Source organism: Ostrea edulis, chromosome 7 (genome assembly GCF_947568905.1).
Source record: "Ostrea edulis chromosome 7, xbOstEdul1.1, whole genome shotgun sequence".
In the NCBI taxonomy this organism is placed as follows: domain Eukaryota; kingdom Metazoa; phylum Mollusca; class Bivalvia; order Ostreida; family Ostreidae; genus Ostrea; species Ostrea edulis.
The window spans coordinates 67,767,782-67,785,313 of NC_079170.1; the positions used below are offsets into that span (position 1 = coordinate 67,767,782).

The 17,532-nt window shown below is 36.4% G+C and overlaps 2 protein-coding genes across 3 annotated transcripts in view; both read left to right on the forward strand.

The window, feature by feature from the left end:
- LOC130046284 (von Willebrand factor D and EGF domain-containing protein-like) overlaps positions 1-1,204 on the forward strand; it is a 17,008-nt gene extending 15,804 nt beyond the window's left edge. The window contains exon 11 of one of the 2 annotated variants that reach the window (XM_056145158.1): positions 1,035-1,173. In XM_056145158.1, coding sequence (XP_056001133.1) covers positions 1,035-1,121 — 87 coding nt within the window. In that variant the 3' untranslated portion in view covers positions 1,122-1,173. Of the gene's footprint in view, positions 1-1,034 lie in introns of both variants that reach the window. The other variant, XM_048887409.2, reaches the window with a different exon arrangement.
- LOC125656824 (uncharacterized) lies at positions 1,035-14,499 on the forward strand. Its single transcript, XM_056145156.1, has 9 exons — positions 1,035-1,267; positions 1,518-1,779; positions 6,307-6,456; positions 7,444-7,609; positions 8,893-9,083; positions 9,727-9,966; positions 10,258-10,366; positions 10,781-11,054; positions 13,472-14,499. The coding sequence occupies exons 1-9, from the start codon at positions 1,122-1,124 to the stop codon at positions 13,686-13,688; spliced, it is 1,755 nt and encodes a 584-aa protein (XP_056001131.1). The 5' UTR covers positions 1,035-1,121; the 3' UTR covers positions 13,689-14,499.
- The last annotated feature ends 3,033 nt before the right edge of the window (positions 14,500-17,532 follow it).

Consider the following 17,532-nt stretch of genomic DNA (forward strand, 5'->3'; position numbering starts at 1 on the left):
AGGCTGTGTCTACTGTACAGATATCGGGTTAGGCAGTGTCTACTGTACATATATCGGGTTAGGCAGTGTCCAATGCACATATATGGGGTTAGGCAGTTTCCACTATATAGATATCGGGTTAGGCAGTGTCCAATGTACAGCTATCGGGTTAGGCAGTGTCTACTGTACATATATCGGGTTAGGCTGTGTCTATTGTACAGATATCGGGTTATGCTGTATCTACTGCACAGATATCTGGTTAGGCTGTGTATACTGTACATATATCGGGTTAGGCAGTGTCTGCTGTACCACTATCGGGTTAGGCAGTGTCTACTGTACATATATTGGGTTAAGCAGTGTCTACTGTACAGATATCGGGTTAGCCTGTGTCTACTGTACATATATCGCGTTAGGCTGTGTCTACTGCACAGATATCGCGTTAGGCTGTGTCTACTGTACATATTTCGAGTTAGGCAGTGTCCAATGTAAATATGTGGGGTTAGGCAGTTTACACTATATAGATATCGGGTTAGACAGTATCCAATGTACATATATTGGGCTAGACAGGGTCTACTGTACATATATCGGATTAGGCTGTGTCTACTGTACATATATCGGGTCAGACAGTATATACTGTACAAATATTGGGTTAAGCAGTTTCTACTGTACAGATATCGGGTTAGACTGTGTGTACTGTACATATATTGGGTTAGGCTGTGTGTACTGTACATATTTCGAGTTAAGCAGTGTCCAATGTAAATATGTGGGGTTAGGCAGTTTACACTATATAGATATCGGGTTAGGCAGTATCCAATGTACATATATTGGGCTAGACAGGGTCTACTGTACATATATCGGGTTAGGCTGTATCTACTGTACAAATATTGGGTTTAGCAGTGTCTACTGTACATATATCGGGTTAGGCTGTGTCTACTGTACAGATATCGCGTTAGGCAGTGTCTACTGTACAGATATCGGGTTAGGCTGTGTCCGTGTCTCGCTGTGTCAGCTCAGATAAACACATATAAATAACGTGTTACGTATTTCTTCCACAGGTATTTTTACCTACTGGAACGTATGTTGAAGCTTGGATTTACTTGAACTATGCTGACTGGTTCATGAACGTGAACGTGTTTCCATAAATGGCGGATGTTGGCAACAGTTCCGGTTTGTGTGGAGTTCTAGGAGGCGGTCATCAGAATGATCTGACAAGAAGAAATGGAATAGAAGACGACCCAACAAATTTTGATAGTGCTAATCATCCAGATGAGTTTTCTGTATCGTGGAGGTACATTTTAACTATATCTCAGCCAATCACATTCTTTAAGCTTTTCAAACTTGAACCAAAATTTCATATCGAACGCACCATTTAAGAGAAGAGTTTAGCTTGAATATTCAACTAAAAATGGGTGTAAATTTACTGTTAAGAAATTACTCTGAATTCCTGAACTCTGGATTTAGTGAAATAATCATCATTTTCTCAATTTGTTATCCCATTAGGACTGCATGAAAACATGATATCCCATTTTCCTTTTCAGAGTGCCAGCAGACCAAGATTTGCTTTCCGAATCGATGGATTTTCAAACTATAGATTCACTGTCCCGCATCAAATCGAAGCTCTGCACCTGTAACAAAAAACACGAGACAGAGTGCACATATGATAGCTACAAGACTATAAATTGTAGTACTATCACCCGAGGAAAGAAGTTTCCATGTCTCCTACATAATAGCAACAGCCGACGGAAACGACACGCTGCGCATGTCAGTTCGTTTTACACGGAACTAGACGAGAACCACGTGGTAATGATATTCATTTCAACTTAATCTACAGTGGTTTTCATTTAATTGCGAGGGCTTAATTATATTTTAGTCAATTTCGATTTTTTCATAATTCTATTTAGTATAACAATAATTATTTTCTTCGATGGCATAACATGCTGCGTAAAGTATGGCGGCGTTAGAAAGGTTAGTCGTTTTTATTTAAAGTGCATCACAGAGTTTAGTCTTAACACATAATCTTCAAGTGAGTTAATTAGATCATTAGGAATTGATTTAATAGTAATGTATGGTCCTGGGGTATAGTTTAACATGATGTAGATATACGCGTTTTTTGTAAACCACTATAAAATTTGTAATCCATAAACGTACATTACACTCAGTTCTGTTATAACCGAATAACGTAATCTGTTATGACATACATCCCGGATGGATACCTTTTAAAAATCAGGGGCCCGTTTTACAAAACAACTTACGAAAAAGTCGCAAGTCTTATATTGTATTACACAGTTATTACTGTGAATGAATAAAGTAAAACTTTTCTAAGGCTTATTTTTCAACATTTAAAAACAAAAATATTTTGCATTTGGAATGAATGATCTTGCAATGAACTGGAAAATTTCATTATGTAAACTTGGTCGCAAGTCGTAAGTTCGTTTGTAAAACGCGCCCCAGCTCTTCAAAGGTGTTTGTCGCATGTTTAACCATTTAGGATATCAGTTTCTCGAACATTTTAGTTAATGTCCAACCCCTCAGAATCTTCAGTTCCTGCAAACTGTTGTCATATATCTAACCACTCAAAATTTTCAGGTTTTTGAAACCTTTAATCACATGTGGAAGTAATTAAAATTTCATTTTGTCGAAAAGTTTAGTCAATGCTCAATCCCTGAAAATTTTCAGTCCCTCAATAAAAATATAAAGTCGTATATTCAGGCCCTTAAAGTTTTCAGTTTTTCTAAGCTTTTAGCCGCATGATCACCCCCCCCCCCCCTTCCCAAATTTGGCGATTATACAATGACACGTTTGTATTCCCTCTGCTCAGTACTCCGTCTAGATTATTTTCACGGCCTGTCACACATCCTTAAAAACTTTCTGTTAATTGATCAATTAATTCAAGCTAGCTTTGATCCTTTGTATTAAATGAATAAATGGGATAGTGCCTTTGCATTGGTTGAATAGCTAGGATCGTTACTTTGTGTTGAGTGAATAGCTAGGTTGGTTTCTTTATGTTGATTGAATAGCTAGGATATTTACTTTGTATTGAGTGAATAGCTAGGAACGTCACTTTGTATTGAGCGAATAGCTAGGATCGTTACTTTGTGTTGAGTGAATAGCTAGGTTGGTTTCTTTATGTTGATTGAATAGCTAGGATATTTACTTTGTATTGAGTGAATAGCTAGGATCGTTACTTTGTGTTGAGTGAATAGCTAGGTTGGTTTCTTTATGTTGATTGAATAGCTAGGATATTTACTTTGTATTGAGCGAATAGCTAGGATCGTTACTTTGTATTGAGCGAATAGCTAGGATCGTTACTTTGTATTGAACGAATAGCTAGGATCGTTACTTTGTGTTGAGTGAATAGCTAGGTTGGTTTCTTTATGTTGATTGAATAGCTAGGATATTTACTTTGTATTGAGCGAATAGCTAGGATCGTTACTTTGTATTGAGCGAATAGCTAGGATATTTACTTTGCATTGAGCGAATAGCTAGGATCGTTACTTTGTGTTGATTGAATAGCTAGGATATTTACTTTGTGTTGAATGAATAGCTAGGATAGTTACTTTGTGTTGAGTGAATAGCTAGGATAGTTATTTTGTATTGAGTGAATAGTTAGGATATTTATTTGGTATTGATTGAATAGTTATGATAGTTACTTTGTGCTGAGTGAATAGCTAGGATATTTTCTTTGTATTGATTGAGTACCTAGGATAGTTTCTTTGTGCTGAATGAATAGATAGGATAGTTTCTTCGTGTTGAGTGAATAGCTAGGATATTTACTTTGTGCTGAATGAATAGATAGGATAGTTACTTTGTGTTGAGTGAATAGATAGAATAGTTTCTTTGTGCTGAGTGAATAGCTAGGATAGTTTCTTTGTGTTGAGTGAATAGCTAGGGTAGTTTCTTTGTATTGAGTGAATAGGTAGGATATTTACTTTGCATTGATTGAATAGCTAGGATAGTTTCTTCGTGTTTAGTGAATAGCTAGGATAATTTCTTTGTATTGAATAAATAGCTAGGATAGTTTCTTTGTCTTGAGTGAATAGCTAGATTACTTTCTTTAATTAGTTATAATGATTATGTTTTGTGTGGATATAGAGAAGTGGAAGTGTTATTAATCTATATATAATGTAATTAGTTATAATATAATTAGTTATAATGATTATGTATTGTGTGGATATAGAGAAGTGGAAGTGTTATTAATCTATATATAATGTAATTAGTTATAATGATTATGAGATGTTGACAGGTCCAGGAGATGTAGATAATTTAAGATGTTGTAAAAGGAATAAAAATTCTAAAATGGCACAGGGGCACAGAAAAAGAGATGGAATAGGCGGAAAGTCCTTAATATTGTACGAAAAACTAATGAGTTGTAATACCATGAGGGTAAAGTATTGTTGGTTTAAGATATTATGAGGGAAACATTTTTTTAGATTTGTAATATAATGAGGAAGTGTATTTTGTAAGTTAAGTTTGAGATATAATGGGGAAGTGCATTATGTAAGTTTGAGATATAATGAGAAAGTGCATTTTGTAAGTTTGAGCTATAATGAGGAAGTGCATTTTGTAAGTTTGAGATATAATGAGAAAGTGCATTTTGTAAGTTTGAGATATGATGAGGAAGTATTATGTAAGTTTGAGATATAATGAGGAAGGGCATTTTGTAAGTTTGAGATATAATGAGAAAGTGCATTTTGTAAGTTTGAGATATAATGAAGAAGTGTATTGTGTAGTTTTTATATATCATGAGAAAGTGTATTGTGTAAGTTTGATATATCATGAGAAAGTGTATTGTGTAAGTTTGAGATATCATGAGGAAGTGCATTATGTAAGTTTGAGATATAATGAGGAAGTGTATTGTGTAGGTTTGAGGTATAATGAGGAACTGTATTGTGTAGGTTTGAGATATAATGAGGAAGTGTATTGTGTAAGTTTGAGATATAATGAGAAAGTGCATTATGGAAGCATCTGCACCGTACACTAGTAAATCAAACTATTGATAATAAATCTTGAGTTGCCAGAACATAACTCATCGGTGGAAACTAAATTTGTGGAATTTAGAAACACACAGCCTCCGTTTTATATTTCAGGGATGCATTTTACATGTATACTGTATATTGATTATAAATTATTTTATTTACGGGTTTAGGTCTTATACTCCCTTTCAAAGAAGAGGGACATATTATTTTGCACCTGTCGGTCGGTCGGTCAATATATCACATGTTGTCCGCTCAATTTTTTGAGAACCATTCACTTGATAGCACTGATATTTAAGATGTTGGCTGGTTACGAGTAGAAAAGGATCTCTATTGTTTTTCAGGTCAAAAGGTCAAGAGTCAACCTACTCTGGACATAGGAATATACTGTCCGCTCGATATCTTGAGAACCCTTTGCTTGACAAACATCAAACTTGGTACACCAGTACATCCTAAGAAATAAATGACCCCTATTGATTTTAAGGTCACGTGATCTAAGGTCAAGGGTCAAACTTGACATAGAAATATACTGTCCACTCAATATCTTAAAAACCCTTTCCTTGACAGACATCAAAATCAGTACACTGGTACGCCTTCAGAAGATGATCACTATTGATTTTGAGGTCACATGGTCACAAGTCAAAGGTTAAACTGGATATGATAATTTATTGTCTCCTATATAAAAGGTGAAGATAACGAACAGTGGTCAATCTCAAAACTCATATAAGCAATACAAAATAGATAGTTGGGCAAACACCAGAAGTGGGACCAGGTGTCTGGGAGTAGTAAGCATTTCCTGTCGACCGGTCACACTCGCCGTGAGCCCTGCATTTTAAGAATTATTTGCTTGATTGACACCAAACTTTGTTGTAGATGACCCCTATTGATTTTAGGTCACATTTTCCATCCACTCTTGACATAGGAAGATATTGTCTGCTCAATATTTTGATGCTACTATCAATTAAATGATGTGTGTATAACCCTTTTCAAATTTGCACCATGGGGTGATATGTGTTTTACAAACATCTCTTGTTTTTTCCTTGCAATCTCTACATTTCCTCTCTTTCTTTCATGTTTTCTTTCTATATAGAACGTTGTTGAAAGTATATTTACATTTCTATAGATTCAAAATCTAGGGCTTTCATTTGTATGCGTATTGTATGCAATGTCGCTGCAATGACGCTACCTCTATCTATTTGAAAAATGAAAATATGCATTTACAAGCAAACGGAAAATTGAAAAAGAAATTAAGAATCTTAAATTGCCAACTTTTGTATATAGGTGATGGGGTACACTATGCATATGTTGTGTGTAATAACGACAATATACTTATCATTTAAACCAAACGTTTCAGATATCTAAAAGGCAGACCGGATATTCGGATGAAGAAGCGTCCGTTATTTGCAATGCAGACTTTCAGGCATCACTTTCATACCAAATCTGCATACAAAATGTCGCCGTCTTTTCGAATGAATCCATCCAGGACTGTATCCTGGATTTGATGGTAAGTGTTTAAATATAGCCAAAGTTTCGAACAAACTTGTATACTACTACAAAGACTAGATGTTTTATCAGTAGAAATTTAAATGTGAGTAATTGTCAGACAGAGGTTTCATTGGTGAGCTTGAGTTCAAGAAATTATTTGGTATTGATATGTTGTTGTGAAATTGTAAAAACAAGTTTATATAACCTCCACATGAAAGGTGAAGATAACGCGAAGTAACCCATCTCATAACTCCTATAAAATTAAAGATAACAAACAGTGATCAATCTCATAACTCCTATAAAGGTGAAGATAACGAACAGTGATCAATCTAATAACTCCTATAAAGGTGAAGATAACGAACAGTGATCAATCTCATAACTCCTATAAAGGTGAAAATAACGAACAGTGATCAATCTCATAACTCCTATAAAGGTGAATATAACGAACAGTGATCAATCTCATAACTCCTATAAAGGTGAAGATAACGAACAGTGATCAATCTCATAACTCCTATAAGCAATACAAAGTAGATAGTTTGGCAAACACGGACCCCTGGACACACTAGAGTTGGGACCAGGTGCCTAGGAGGAGTAAGCATCCCCTGTCGACCGGTCACACCTGCCGTGAGCCCTATATCCTGATCAAGTAAACGGAGTTATCCGTAGTCAAAATCAGTGTGTCAAGAACGGCCTATGTTGTGCAGGGCAGTTGATGCACAGAACAGTTGTTGCAAAGAGCAGTTGCATTATAATTTGAAAGTATCTAGGTGTTTTATACAGGTAAGGGGTGTGTAGGTGTCTTATACACAGACAAGATGTAACTAGGTGTTTCATATACTGACAAGAGATGTCCAGTTATCTTAAATAAAATCTCTCTCTCTCTCTCTCTCTCTCTCTCTCTCTCTCTCTCTCTCTCTCTCTCTCTCTCATCCATTATCATTCACATATTACTCTATTGATGTGCTATTATGGTTGACTGCTGAAAGCATTTTTTCTGTTCTTATAGTTAACCGGAGACCCCAATGTAACCTCTCTTCACATCGAAAGTGCTTTAAACGTTTGCCAGACGTTAGTTGGCCTAAACCTGACTCTTCAAGAAAACTCGACGATTACATACGAGATCCTCAGTATATGTCCGAATAACTGCAGTGGCCAGGGCGAATGTTCCGCAGGTAACGAGTTTTATCTGAATTAAACTGTACATCTGTTCCTTTTTGTCGTTGGGTTCTACGCTGAAAGGCGATTTGCTTGTCATGAACGGACGCTGAATTTGGATAGAGTTTCATGCAATAATTGTCCTTTGGCAACACTTTTAGATGAGATTGTAAATTTGGTTGTGTTCAAGATGATGTTTTACACCGATTGCCTATTATGACAAGACGATTGATTGATTGATTTATTAATTGATGTTTTCCGCCACACTCTACAATTTTTCAGTTATCTGGTGGCGCCCAGTTTTTATTGGTGGAAGAGAGAACCCAGATACAATGTACCTGGGAAGAGACCATGGACCTTCCGAAAGTAAACTGGGTAAATGAAAAAGCTTCCCAGTTTACTTTCGGAAGGTCGGTGGTCTCTTCCCAGGTACATTGTATCTGGGTTCTCTCTTCCACCAATAAAAACTGGGCGCCACCATATAACTGAAAAAATGTTGAGTGTGGCGGAAAACATCAATCAATCAAGCTTCTTGTCATAATAGGCAATGAAATTCTGAAATCAGATATCGCCTACCTTGCCTTACTTCGTGACTTGTATCTGTGCAATGTTTTATTTTATATCTGTACACACCCCCCCTCTGTTAAATGTTCTTGACTTGCAACCCACCCCCCCCCCTCTGTTAAATGTTCTTGACTTGCACCCCCCCCCCCTCTGTTAAATGTTCTTGACTCGGAATAACTACTATACGTGCACTTTCTATAGCGAGATTCAAGTTTTAGCGACTTTGGTAATGGAGCAATATCGCTAACTTATAGTTACATTAAAATATGAAATTGCCTTTTTACCCATTACCATGTACAGAAGAAGCAATATATGATGACGCAACACAGGGCAACAGACCCTTTATGATGCTAAAATATGTTCACATACACGGGTTTTACGGGCTGTAGAAAGCCTTTAGAACACCACTGTATGATTTGCAAGGTGAAGATAACGAACAGTGATCAATCCATAACTCCTAAAAGCAATACAAATAGATAGTTGGGCAAACACGGACCCCTGGACACAGCTTGATTTCCTTCGTTTTGACAATCTTAAATTTCTATTTCATTTGGGGGGGGGGGGGGTGCTCTGGCTATTGATGACTTTATCACTAAGTATTACCTGCGCCTATATGTAACTCTCTGTGTCCCGTTGTTTTTTGTGATACTATTCATGAGATCGTCATCTCTTCTATCTTTCTACAGAGGTCAGTTTTGTTAACCTTATTTCACCATCACTTTCCTTCTGCTTTAAGGTAGTTGCGTATGTAGGACAGGATATGGTGGTTCTGACTGCTCGTTTGATATATCACGGCCTCCTACCGTCACAAGTCTCCTTGGAAATGGACTCTGTGACCTCACAAAAGATACATGCAATGACATCACGATGTTTGGTCAATATTTCGTAGAAAATATGAATACCTACTGTTTTATTACAAGAAATGAGGTAAATCATATTCACCTTTCCCTTTACATGTAGAAAGAGAGAGAGAGAGTGAAAGAAAGAGAGAAAGAAAGAAAGAGGGAGAATTCCACTTCATAAATTATCGTAATTATCCCGTCCCAGTGTGGAACTCACATCTTGTTAAACTTACGGCCACTCGCTAAAAACATTTTATCCAAAAATGATCAAAATGAATACCGAATTTATGTTTAAATTTACATAAAACATGAATAAATTTCACCACATGAAATTCAAATTTTGACCACAATTTCCATATAATGTGTAACACTGCAGGAAAGGCTACGGAGGTACATAAGGAGGGGAGATAATCACAATTTTAACAATACACGTTGTATAAAAGTTCCGAATGGTTTAGGAATTTAATAGTCGTAATATTTTATATTTCACAGCCAGAAAGGCAGTCTTTTTTGTAATGGGGGTGGGGGGTGGGGGTGGGGGTGGTGGTAGTTGGCTTCTAAAAAATCTTGACGATGAGAACTGGGAACAGAAAAAAGAAAAGAAAAAGTGTTTCACCAAATCTTCAAATCCTATTTACGATTGGTGAGATGTTTGGCTATATGCACACTGGCACACATGTAGACTCACGTGACCTACTATAACCAAAGCTTATTACCTCTGTTTTCAGATATCTGCAGAAAATGCCATTACGGGAGTAGACTTCTACAACACTTCGCTTGAAGAGAGAACTCTGTTTGAAGGCTTCTGTCGCCTAGTCTATGAAACAAACAATACATGGGTGACACAGTTTGTGTTTAATATGTCGAATGATGAAGCATTCTACTCAGATACCTTCTCAGTCTACGTGTACCAGTCTGAGTGTCAAATAGTCAACAACTACACTGGCAACATATTCTTCACATTACAGGTAAGCTTTCACATTACAGGTACGACTTCACATTACAGGTAAGGCTTCACATTGCAGGTAAGCCTTCACATTGCTAGAAAAAAAAATCACATTGCAGGTGAGTCTTCATATTGCAGATAAGGCTTCACATTGCAGTTACGCCTTCACATTGCAGGTAAAATCTGATTAAAATTATGTGCTGGATGTGCTAAACATTTTATTGGTGAAACAGGGACTACTATTATTATCAATGTTATCATTAACAAATTGGACATCTTGACTTTTCTACTGTTGACTTTTTCTTCGTTGTAGGAAGGGTTTTGTTTTATCGACGGTCAGTGTATCCGGGACAACGTGTTCGAATCGAATTCTCCGTGCTTGAAATGTGATACAATGGTTAACAAATATAACTGGTCAGACGGTTCGTATATCTCTATTTTTCTCTATCTTTTCTCTACCTGTCTCTCCGTCTATGCTCAACTGTCTTTATCTGTTTGTCTGTTTCTACCTCCTTTCCTCAGTTTTCTGTTTTATTCTATCTCCTATTTCTCTCTCTCCCGTTCTATCTATCTCTCATTCCCCTCTGTCTCCTCTATTCATCTTCATCTGTCTCTTATGTCTGTCTTTCTCTTCCCGCTTTCCTGTTTAACTCCGCGTCTCTCTCTCTCTCTCTCTCTCTCTCTCTCTCTCTCTCTCTCTCTCTCTCTCTCTCTCCTTGTCTCTTCCTTGCTATTGCTACTTTTAATAGTAGGGTGACCGGTAAGATCTGTGGGACTTTTGCTCAGTATATATCCTAAACAATTTCCAGTTAGTTATTTTCGTATTACTTTATCAGGCTGCTTCAATCAAACAACTAATACAATCAATACAACCATGACGCCAGAGTCAACAACAATATCAACAGCGGTCACAGACACAACAATAGCAACAGCAGAGTCCTCCATAACATCTATGGGTGGTTCCAGTCCGACGCTTCCAACAGCAAAATCAAATAGTTCAAAGAAATCTGACTCCCATCAACAACTGACATATATCATAGGGGGCGCTGTTGCCGCTGCTGTCGTCACTCTAGTGATAACCGGTATTTTGATAAAGAAATACTGTTTCAGGTTAGTTCAAATATCACTTCGTATATAAAGTTTACTAAGTATGCACTAATTATTGAGATGCTCTGTTGTAGAGAGAGAGAAAAAAAAATACTCAACACATTCTCAGTTTTGAAATAAATGGACGGAAGGGTATGGTGCTTTCTCTCTTGATACACACGTCCTTAGACGAGACGTAGTATATGATACAGCAACGTTTGTACGTCTGTCAGATCGTTTGGGGTTTCTGTTTTTATTTTCATTTCTCCATCACATATCAAGCTGACACTTGCTATGTAGCTTCTCTGTGGGTCACTCTAGACTATGCTGTAATTCACTCTAGACTATGCTGTAATTTCAATTTCCTTTGCTAGAGGTTTGTCACTTTAATTCAAAATGTTATTTGGAGCGTGTTTGACTTGTCCGAAATTACAGGTTGCTGAACGTAGTCAGTGTTGATAAAATTACAGGTTGCTGAACGTAGTCAGTGTTGATAAAATTACAAGTTGCTGAACGTAGTCAGTGTTGATAAAATTACAAGTTGCTGAACGTAATCTGTGTTGATAAAGTATTAAAGAACACATTGTTTGCCTGCATCACTCCTCCCGCAGAGCTATGACCTTTGACTTTTGATAAGTTGTAGCGTTTTAGCATGAGTATTCAATATGTGCAGGGTCAAGAATTTTGATTTTCTTTTATTTGTGAAAAATTACAGGTTGTGGAACTTGGTAAGTTTTAAGAAAATTATACCAAGGGGTACATTACTCATCAAGTTAACTTCCCTCACAGTTTTTATCATGGGCTTCTCATTTTACAAAGTGTATCGGTATTGTAGATGTGCATGTGGCAAGGACGTTTTGATTCATTTTATTTGGTTTTTATACGCCCGTCTTAAAGGGACTGGTTCACGATTTTTGATAGAAATATTTTTAATTTTTGCTGTGAAACATTAGAAATATAACTCATTTAATGTTGACAGCCAAAATTTTTACCTTCTGAATGCATGAATGAAAGCAATATTTTAGCCTTAAATATGTGTTATGTAAACAAAGACTCGAGTCTTTTTATGTAAACAAACAAACAAGTGAAATATTGATTTTGTAATATAATGCATCTTAATTTTGCATAGTCACAAATTTTAACTTTTAGATGACACTTTTCACCCCAAAAATGCTTGAAACATGAAAGATATAATAATACTTAGATCGATATCCATTTCTTTTGAAAATTCCGTAAACAATAACATATCGCAATCTTTGTTTACAAAACAAATAATAAACTCTCTAAAATGAGCTTCTGTGATGATGTATAACCTTAATTTTCATGTGAAATCTTTCAAACATATTTGACAGTAGATTTTGATCATTAAAAGTGAAAAACAAAATTTTGGGTAAAATCGTGAATCAGTCCCTTTAAGACGGGACGTATTATGGTATGGCGTTCATGTCCGTCCGTCTGTCCGTCCGTCTGTTAGTTTTTTCGTGTCCGACCCGTAACTTAAATACTACAAGGCCTAGAATCATCAAACTTTGTCTGTAGATACATCTTGGGTAGAAGGTGTGTCGCACATTAAAACCAGGTCACTGTGACTTTTCATTAAGAAGATATCCGTCTGTCCGTCCGTCTGTTAGCTTTTTCGTGTCCGACCCGTAACTTAAATACTACAAGGTCTAGAATCATCAAACTTTGTCTGTAGATACATCTAGGGTAGAAGGTGTGTCGCACATTAAAACCAGGTCACTGTGACTTTTCATTAAGAAAATATCCGTCTGTCCGTCCGTCTGTTAGCTTTTTCGTGTCCGACCCGTAACTTAAATACTACAAGGTCTAGAATCATCAAACTTTGTCTGTAGATACATCTTGGGTAGAAGGTGTGTCGCACATTAAAACCGGGTCACTGTGACTTTTCATTAAGAAGATATGGCCATATATGGCAAAAACTTGTCCGGCTCATAACTTGAAAACTATTAGACCTAGAATCACCGAAATTGGTCAACTAATGCATCTTAGGTAGAAGGTGTGTCGCATCCTACTTTAAGGTCACTGTGACATTTAATTAAGTTGATATAAAAAAAATGTTTTAATGGGTACAATCTATACTGTTAACAATATGTGACGGGCGTATCATGTGCCGTGGCGGTGCACTTTATTGAAAAAGTTGCAGGTCGTTGAACTTCGTTTTGGGGAAACATGTTACACACATAACTCTTTGTTTGGTTATCTACCACCTATCCTGTTTGTTTTAGTTAGAACCCTTTATTCACATGATGCACAAAATTCCAGAGCTTGATGATAGTTGACACTACTATAAGTAAACTATCTATCTATCCATCTATTTATATCTATCTCTCTATCTATCTACATGTATCTATCTATCTCTCTATCTACATGTATTTATCTATCTTATTTTGTTTATTTATCTATACATTTCTCAATTTCAGCAAAACGGAGGTAAAAGCTTTTAGATCAGACAATCAAATTGGACAATGGAACCACGTAGACAATAACGCCAGCAGTAAAGACAACGGTCAGTTCCGCCCTCATTCCATGCAGTCCTATCACTCACCACACATCGAGCGTCTGCCTCCTACCCATGATTTCAGTAGAATGTATGACAGCACAAAGGACAGGTCTCACTTATTCCGAGCACAGATATAACATCTAAATCTAAGAGTGAACATACTGAGCATTAAACTGAAACCATGCAGTGTCACCTCTATATCATCACTCAGACATCTCATGTTATAAAATGTATATAATCCCTCAGAAAACCCGGGTAATATAATGTATATCATCACTCAACAACTCGGGTAATATAATGTATATCATTGCTCATAAAACCCGGGTAACAATGTATATCATCACTTAGACATCTGATGTAATATAATGTATATCATCACTCAGACAACCCGGGTAATATAATGTATATTATCACTCAACACCCCGGGTAATATAATGTATCTCATCGCTCATAAAAGCTGGGTAACATAATGTATATCATCACTCGGACATCTCATGTAATAAAATGTATATCATCACTCGGACATCCTGTGTAACATAGCAAAATGTATATCATCACTCAGACAACCCGGGTAATATAATGTATATCATCACTTGGACATCTCATGTAATAACATGTATATCATCACTCAGACATCCTGTGTAATATAGCAAAATGTATATCACTCAGACAATAAAATGTATATCACTCGGACAATAAAATGTATATCACTCAGACAATAAAATGTATATCGCTCAGACAATAAAATGTATATTGCTCAATAAAATGTATATCGCTCTGACAATAAAATGTATATCACTCAGACAATAAAATGTATATCGCTCAGACAATAAAATGTATATCGCTCAATAAAATGTATATCGCTCTGGCAATAAAATGTATATCACTAAGACAATAAAATGTATATCACTCAGATGCTCGTGTAATAAAATATTTATCCCTCAGACATCTCATGTAATATGATATTTTTCTTAAAAGAATAACGTAAGCAAAGTAGGTTTGTTCATTCTTGTCAACAAAATTATTATTGAAGAATTTTGATACAAATGTTTTTCCTCATTTCAATGGTTGATATACTGTTTGGAGAATATGAAAAATGAAAAAAACAAAAACAAAGACTGTTGTGACAAACTATATGAACTTCAAAAGCGAGCTGCTAGAGTGATTTTAAACAGAATTTTTTATACACTTACGACTCAAAGTATCATTTGACATGCCTTCAGTGTACAATGTTTAACTTCCGGTTATTTCGGTGTTTGTCAGTATGTTCAGGAAATTAATTACCAGTAGATTTACCAGATTACGTCAAAGTCATTCATTTTATTGTAATTACCAGTAGATCTACCAGATTAAGTCAAAGTAATTCATTTTATTTTCTCCCTCAGTGCCCTCGTCCGAAAATAAATATCTTATTGACTATTTGATAATAAAACAAAACAGAAAAAGTGAATAGGTTGGTTTGCGTGCGTTACAAGATCGCTTTTAATAAGCAAGCATCAAATCAACAAAGCTGAAAAATCACTAATAAAAACATGAATCCAAAACTGAAAATGGGCTGGGTGGGAGGGAAGGCTAAGGTACAGAAACACAAAAGTGACCTTTGTTGCTTGTAACGAACCTCGCACTGCTCGAACACTGACTAGTATTATATATACTAAGCGTAAAAGCACTCGTGCATGAGCTCAAAAACCCGCGAATGTATTTACGGAAAATAAAGAAAAATTACGAAATGTAAAACATAAAGAAATGAATATATGCACGTATCAGGAATTAAAGGTTTATACGTCATTCAATTTTCATTTTATCTTTCAATATGTATACGTGATTTTTTAAATAATGATTGTTACCACGTGGCTTTACGAAAACTGCCGAAACCAGTCCTTTCCCTGCCCAACGTCACGATAAAAAACAAAGGCAAAGAAGTTATTTTTGTTCAAGGCTTTATATCTATACAAACGCCTGCTGTTGGATACATAGAGGATATCTATATTGCGTGTTTTGATATTTCGTTTATCCAACTCGTTGATATGGTGTATTTATTCGCGAGGCTTGCCGAGCGAATAAATACACCATATCAACGAGTTGGATAAACCAAATATCAAAATACGCAATTATAGATGTTCTATTTATCTCATACATCTTTTTTTCACTTAATTTTTAGATGATCCCCAGTATGGTAGAAACAGCTGATTGAATTTGTTTTGAATCCGTGGCTCAGACGTCGTGCTTAATCTGTCTACTTTACGCGGGAAAAAATAGCGCGCTTATAAACCATTAATATACAGTACAAAAGAGCATTTTTATAAAAGAAACCATGGATGAAAATTGTTTTAGAAGGGATTATAGTTTATAATTAATAATGGTTTTACCATTCCAACAAAGTAACAGCTATTGACCGAGTATATATTTTTTGACGTAGGCCTGACCTTCTGATAAAAGTTTGATGTCGTCGTCGTTTTGAAATAAGCAATTGTAATAACGAATTAACGATCGATGAAAGTCATATTTTAATGCAGCGTTATTAGAATGTTCAAGAGTTTATAATGAAAAGTAGAAATGTGTGTGCAGCTGGATTTTATTTACGTAGTTTCTTTGGATCTGAGGGCGAGAGGAAATCCTGAGGCACTTTAAATAGGCCTAGCCTATCAAGTAAAGCTGCTGAGATTTGTTACATTTGATATGCTCCAAAAAAGAGAGACTGTGCTTGTGAATTCTTGGTACCGCAGCATGTCGAGGTACTTTCGATTAGGCGTGTCCAGTAGGCGGTCGATTCCTTGTCGATAATAATAGTGTGCACATAGTTTTGTTTTCTGATCATAATTTTTGAGTAGGCCTAGTCTAGAACAGACCGAGTTGGCATTTTTGTGGCCGGTAACTTGCATTATATTTCAGTGGGGGCAATATCATTTCAATTTTGCTATAAGATAAATTCTAAATAAATACAGAATAACAAGTTTTACGCTTTATTTCATGCATCGATATAAATAAACACAGAAAATATGTCATCCAAGCGGGGACAGTGTCAAAAGTAGTTCGGACCGGAAGTGCTTTATCAAATGGGCGTGTGATAAAGCTGATGCTTTATCTCACTTTCAATATACACCACATGTATGAGATAAATTCTGATGAACGGCTGCATCATTGTTCGTCATATTTAAGTCTTGTTTTATGATCAATGATATATATCACAAATGAATACGTAAAGTAACTAATACGAGAGTCCTGAGAAATTGAGAATACATCCCTAGGATGCTGCATTATGGAACCCAAGCATGCGCATTACCTAAAAAATACTATCAAAGTTTTTGCATAATTCAAAAGCGTTTAGCATTGGATTGTAATACAAGTTTTGTTGAATTCATTATCTATATATTTTCTGGGGATGGGGTTGGGGTGGGGGGATGATATTCACACCATACATTTTGCTGGGGTGGGATATTGGCGACATTCACACGGTATAATTCTCTGGGGGTGGGAGGGGGCGACATTCACGCGATATGATTTTCTGAGGTGGGAGATGGGCGACATTCACACGATATAATTTTCTGGGGGTGGGAGGGGGCGACATTCACACGATATAATTTTCTGGAGGGGAGGGGGCGTCATTCGCATGATATAATTTTCTGGGGATGGGAGGGGGCGTCATTCACATGATATAATTTTCAGGGGATGGGAGGGGGCGACATTCACACGATATAATTTTCAAGGGGGGGGGGGCGATATTCACCCGATATAATTTTCTGGGGGTGGGAGGGGGCGTCATTCACATGATATAATTTTCTGGGGGTGGGAGAGTAGCGACATTCGCATGATATATTTCCATTTCGTACATGTAAGTTAAAATAAGAGTCCATTCTGTTCAAATTCCTTTGTTTCTGTTTTTCTCCATTCTAACGATGGGGGTAACATTACTTACAGCTGTATCTGAACTGAAGACCTTCAACCCCCCCCCCCCTTTTTTTTTTTTACAAACAGGAAACC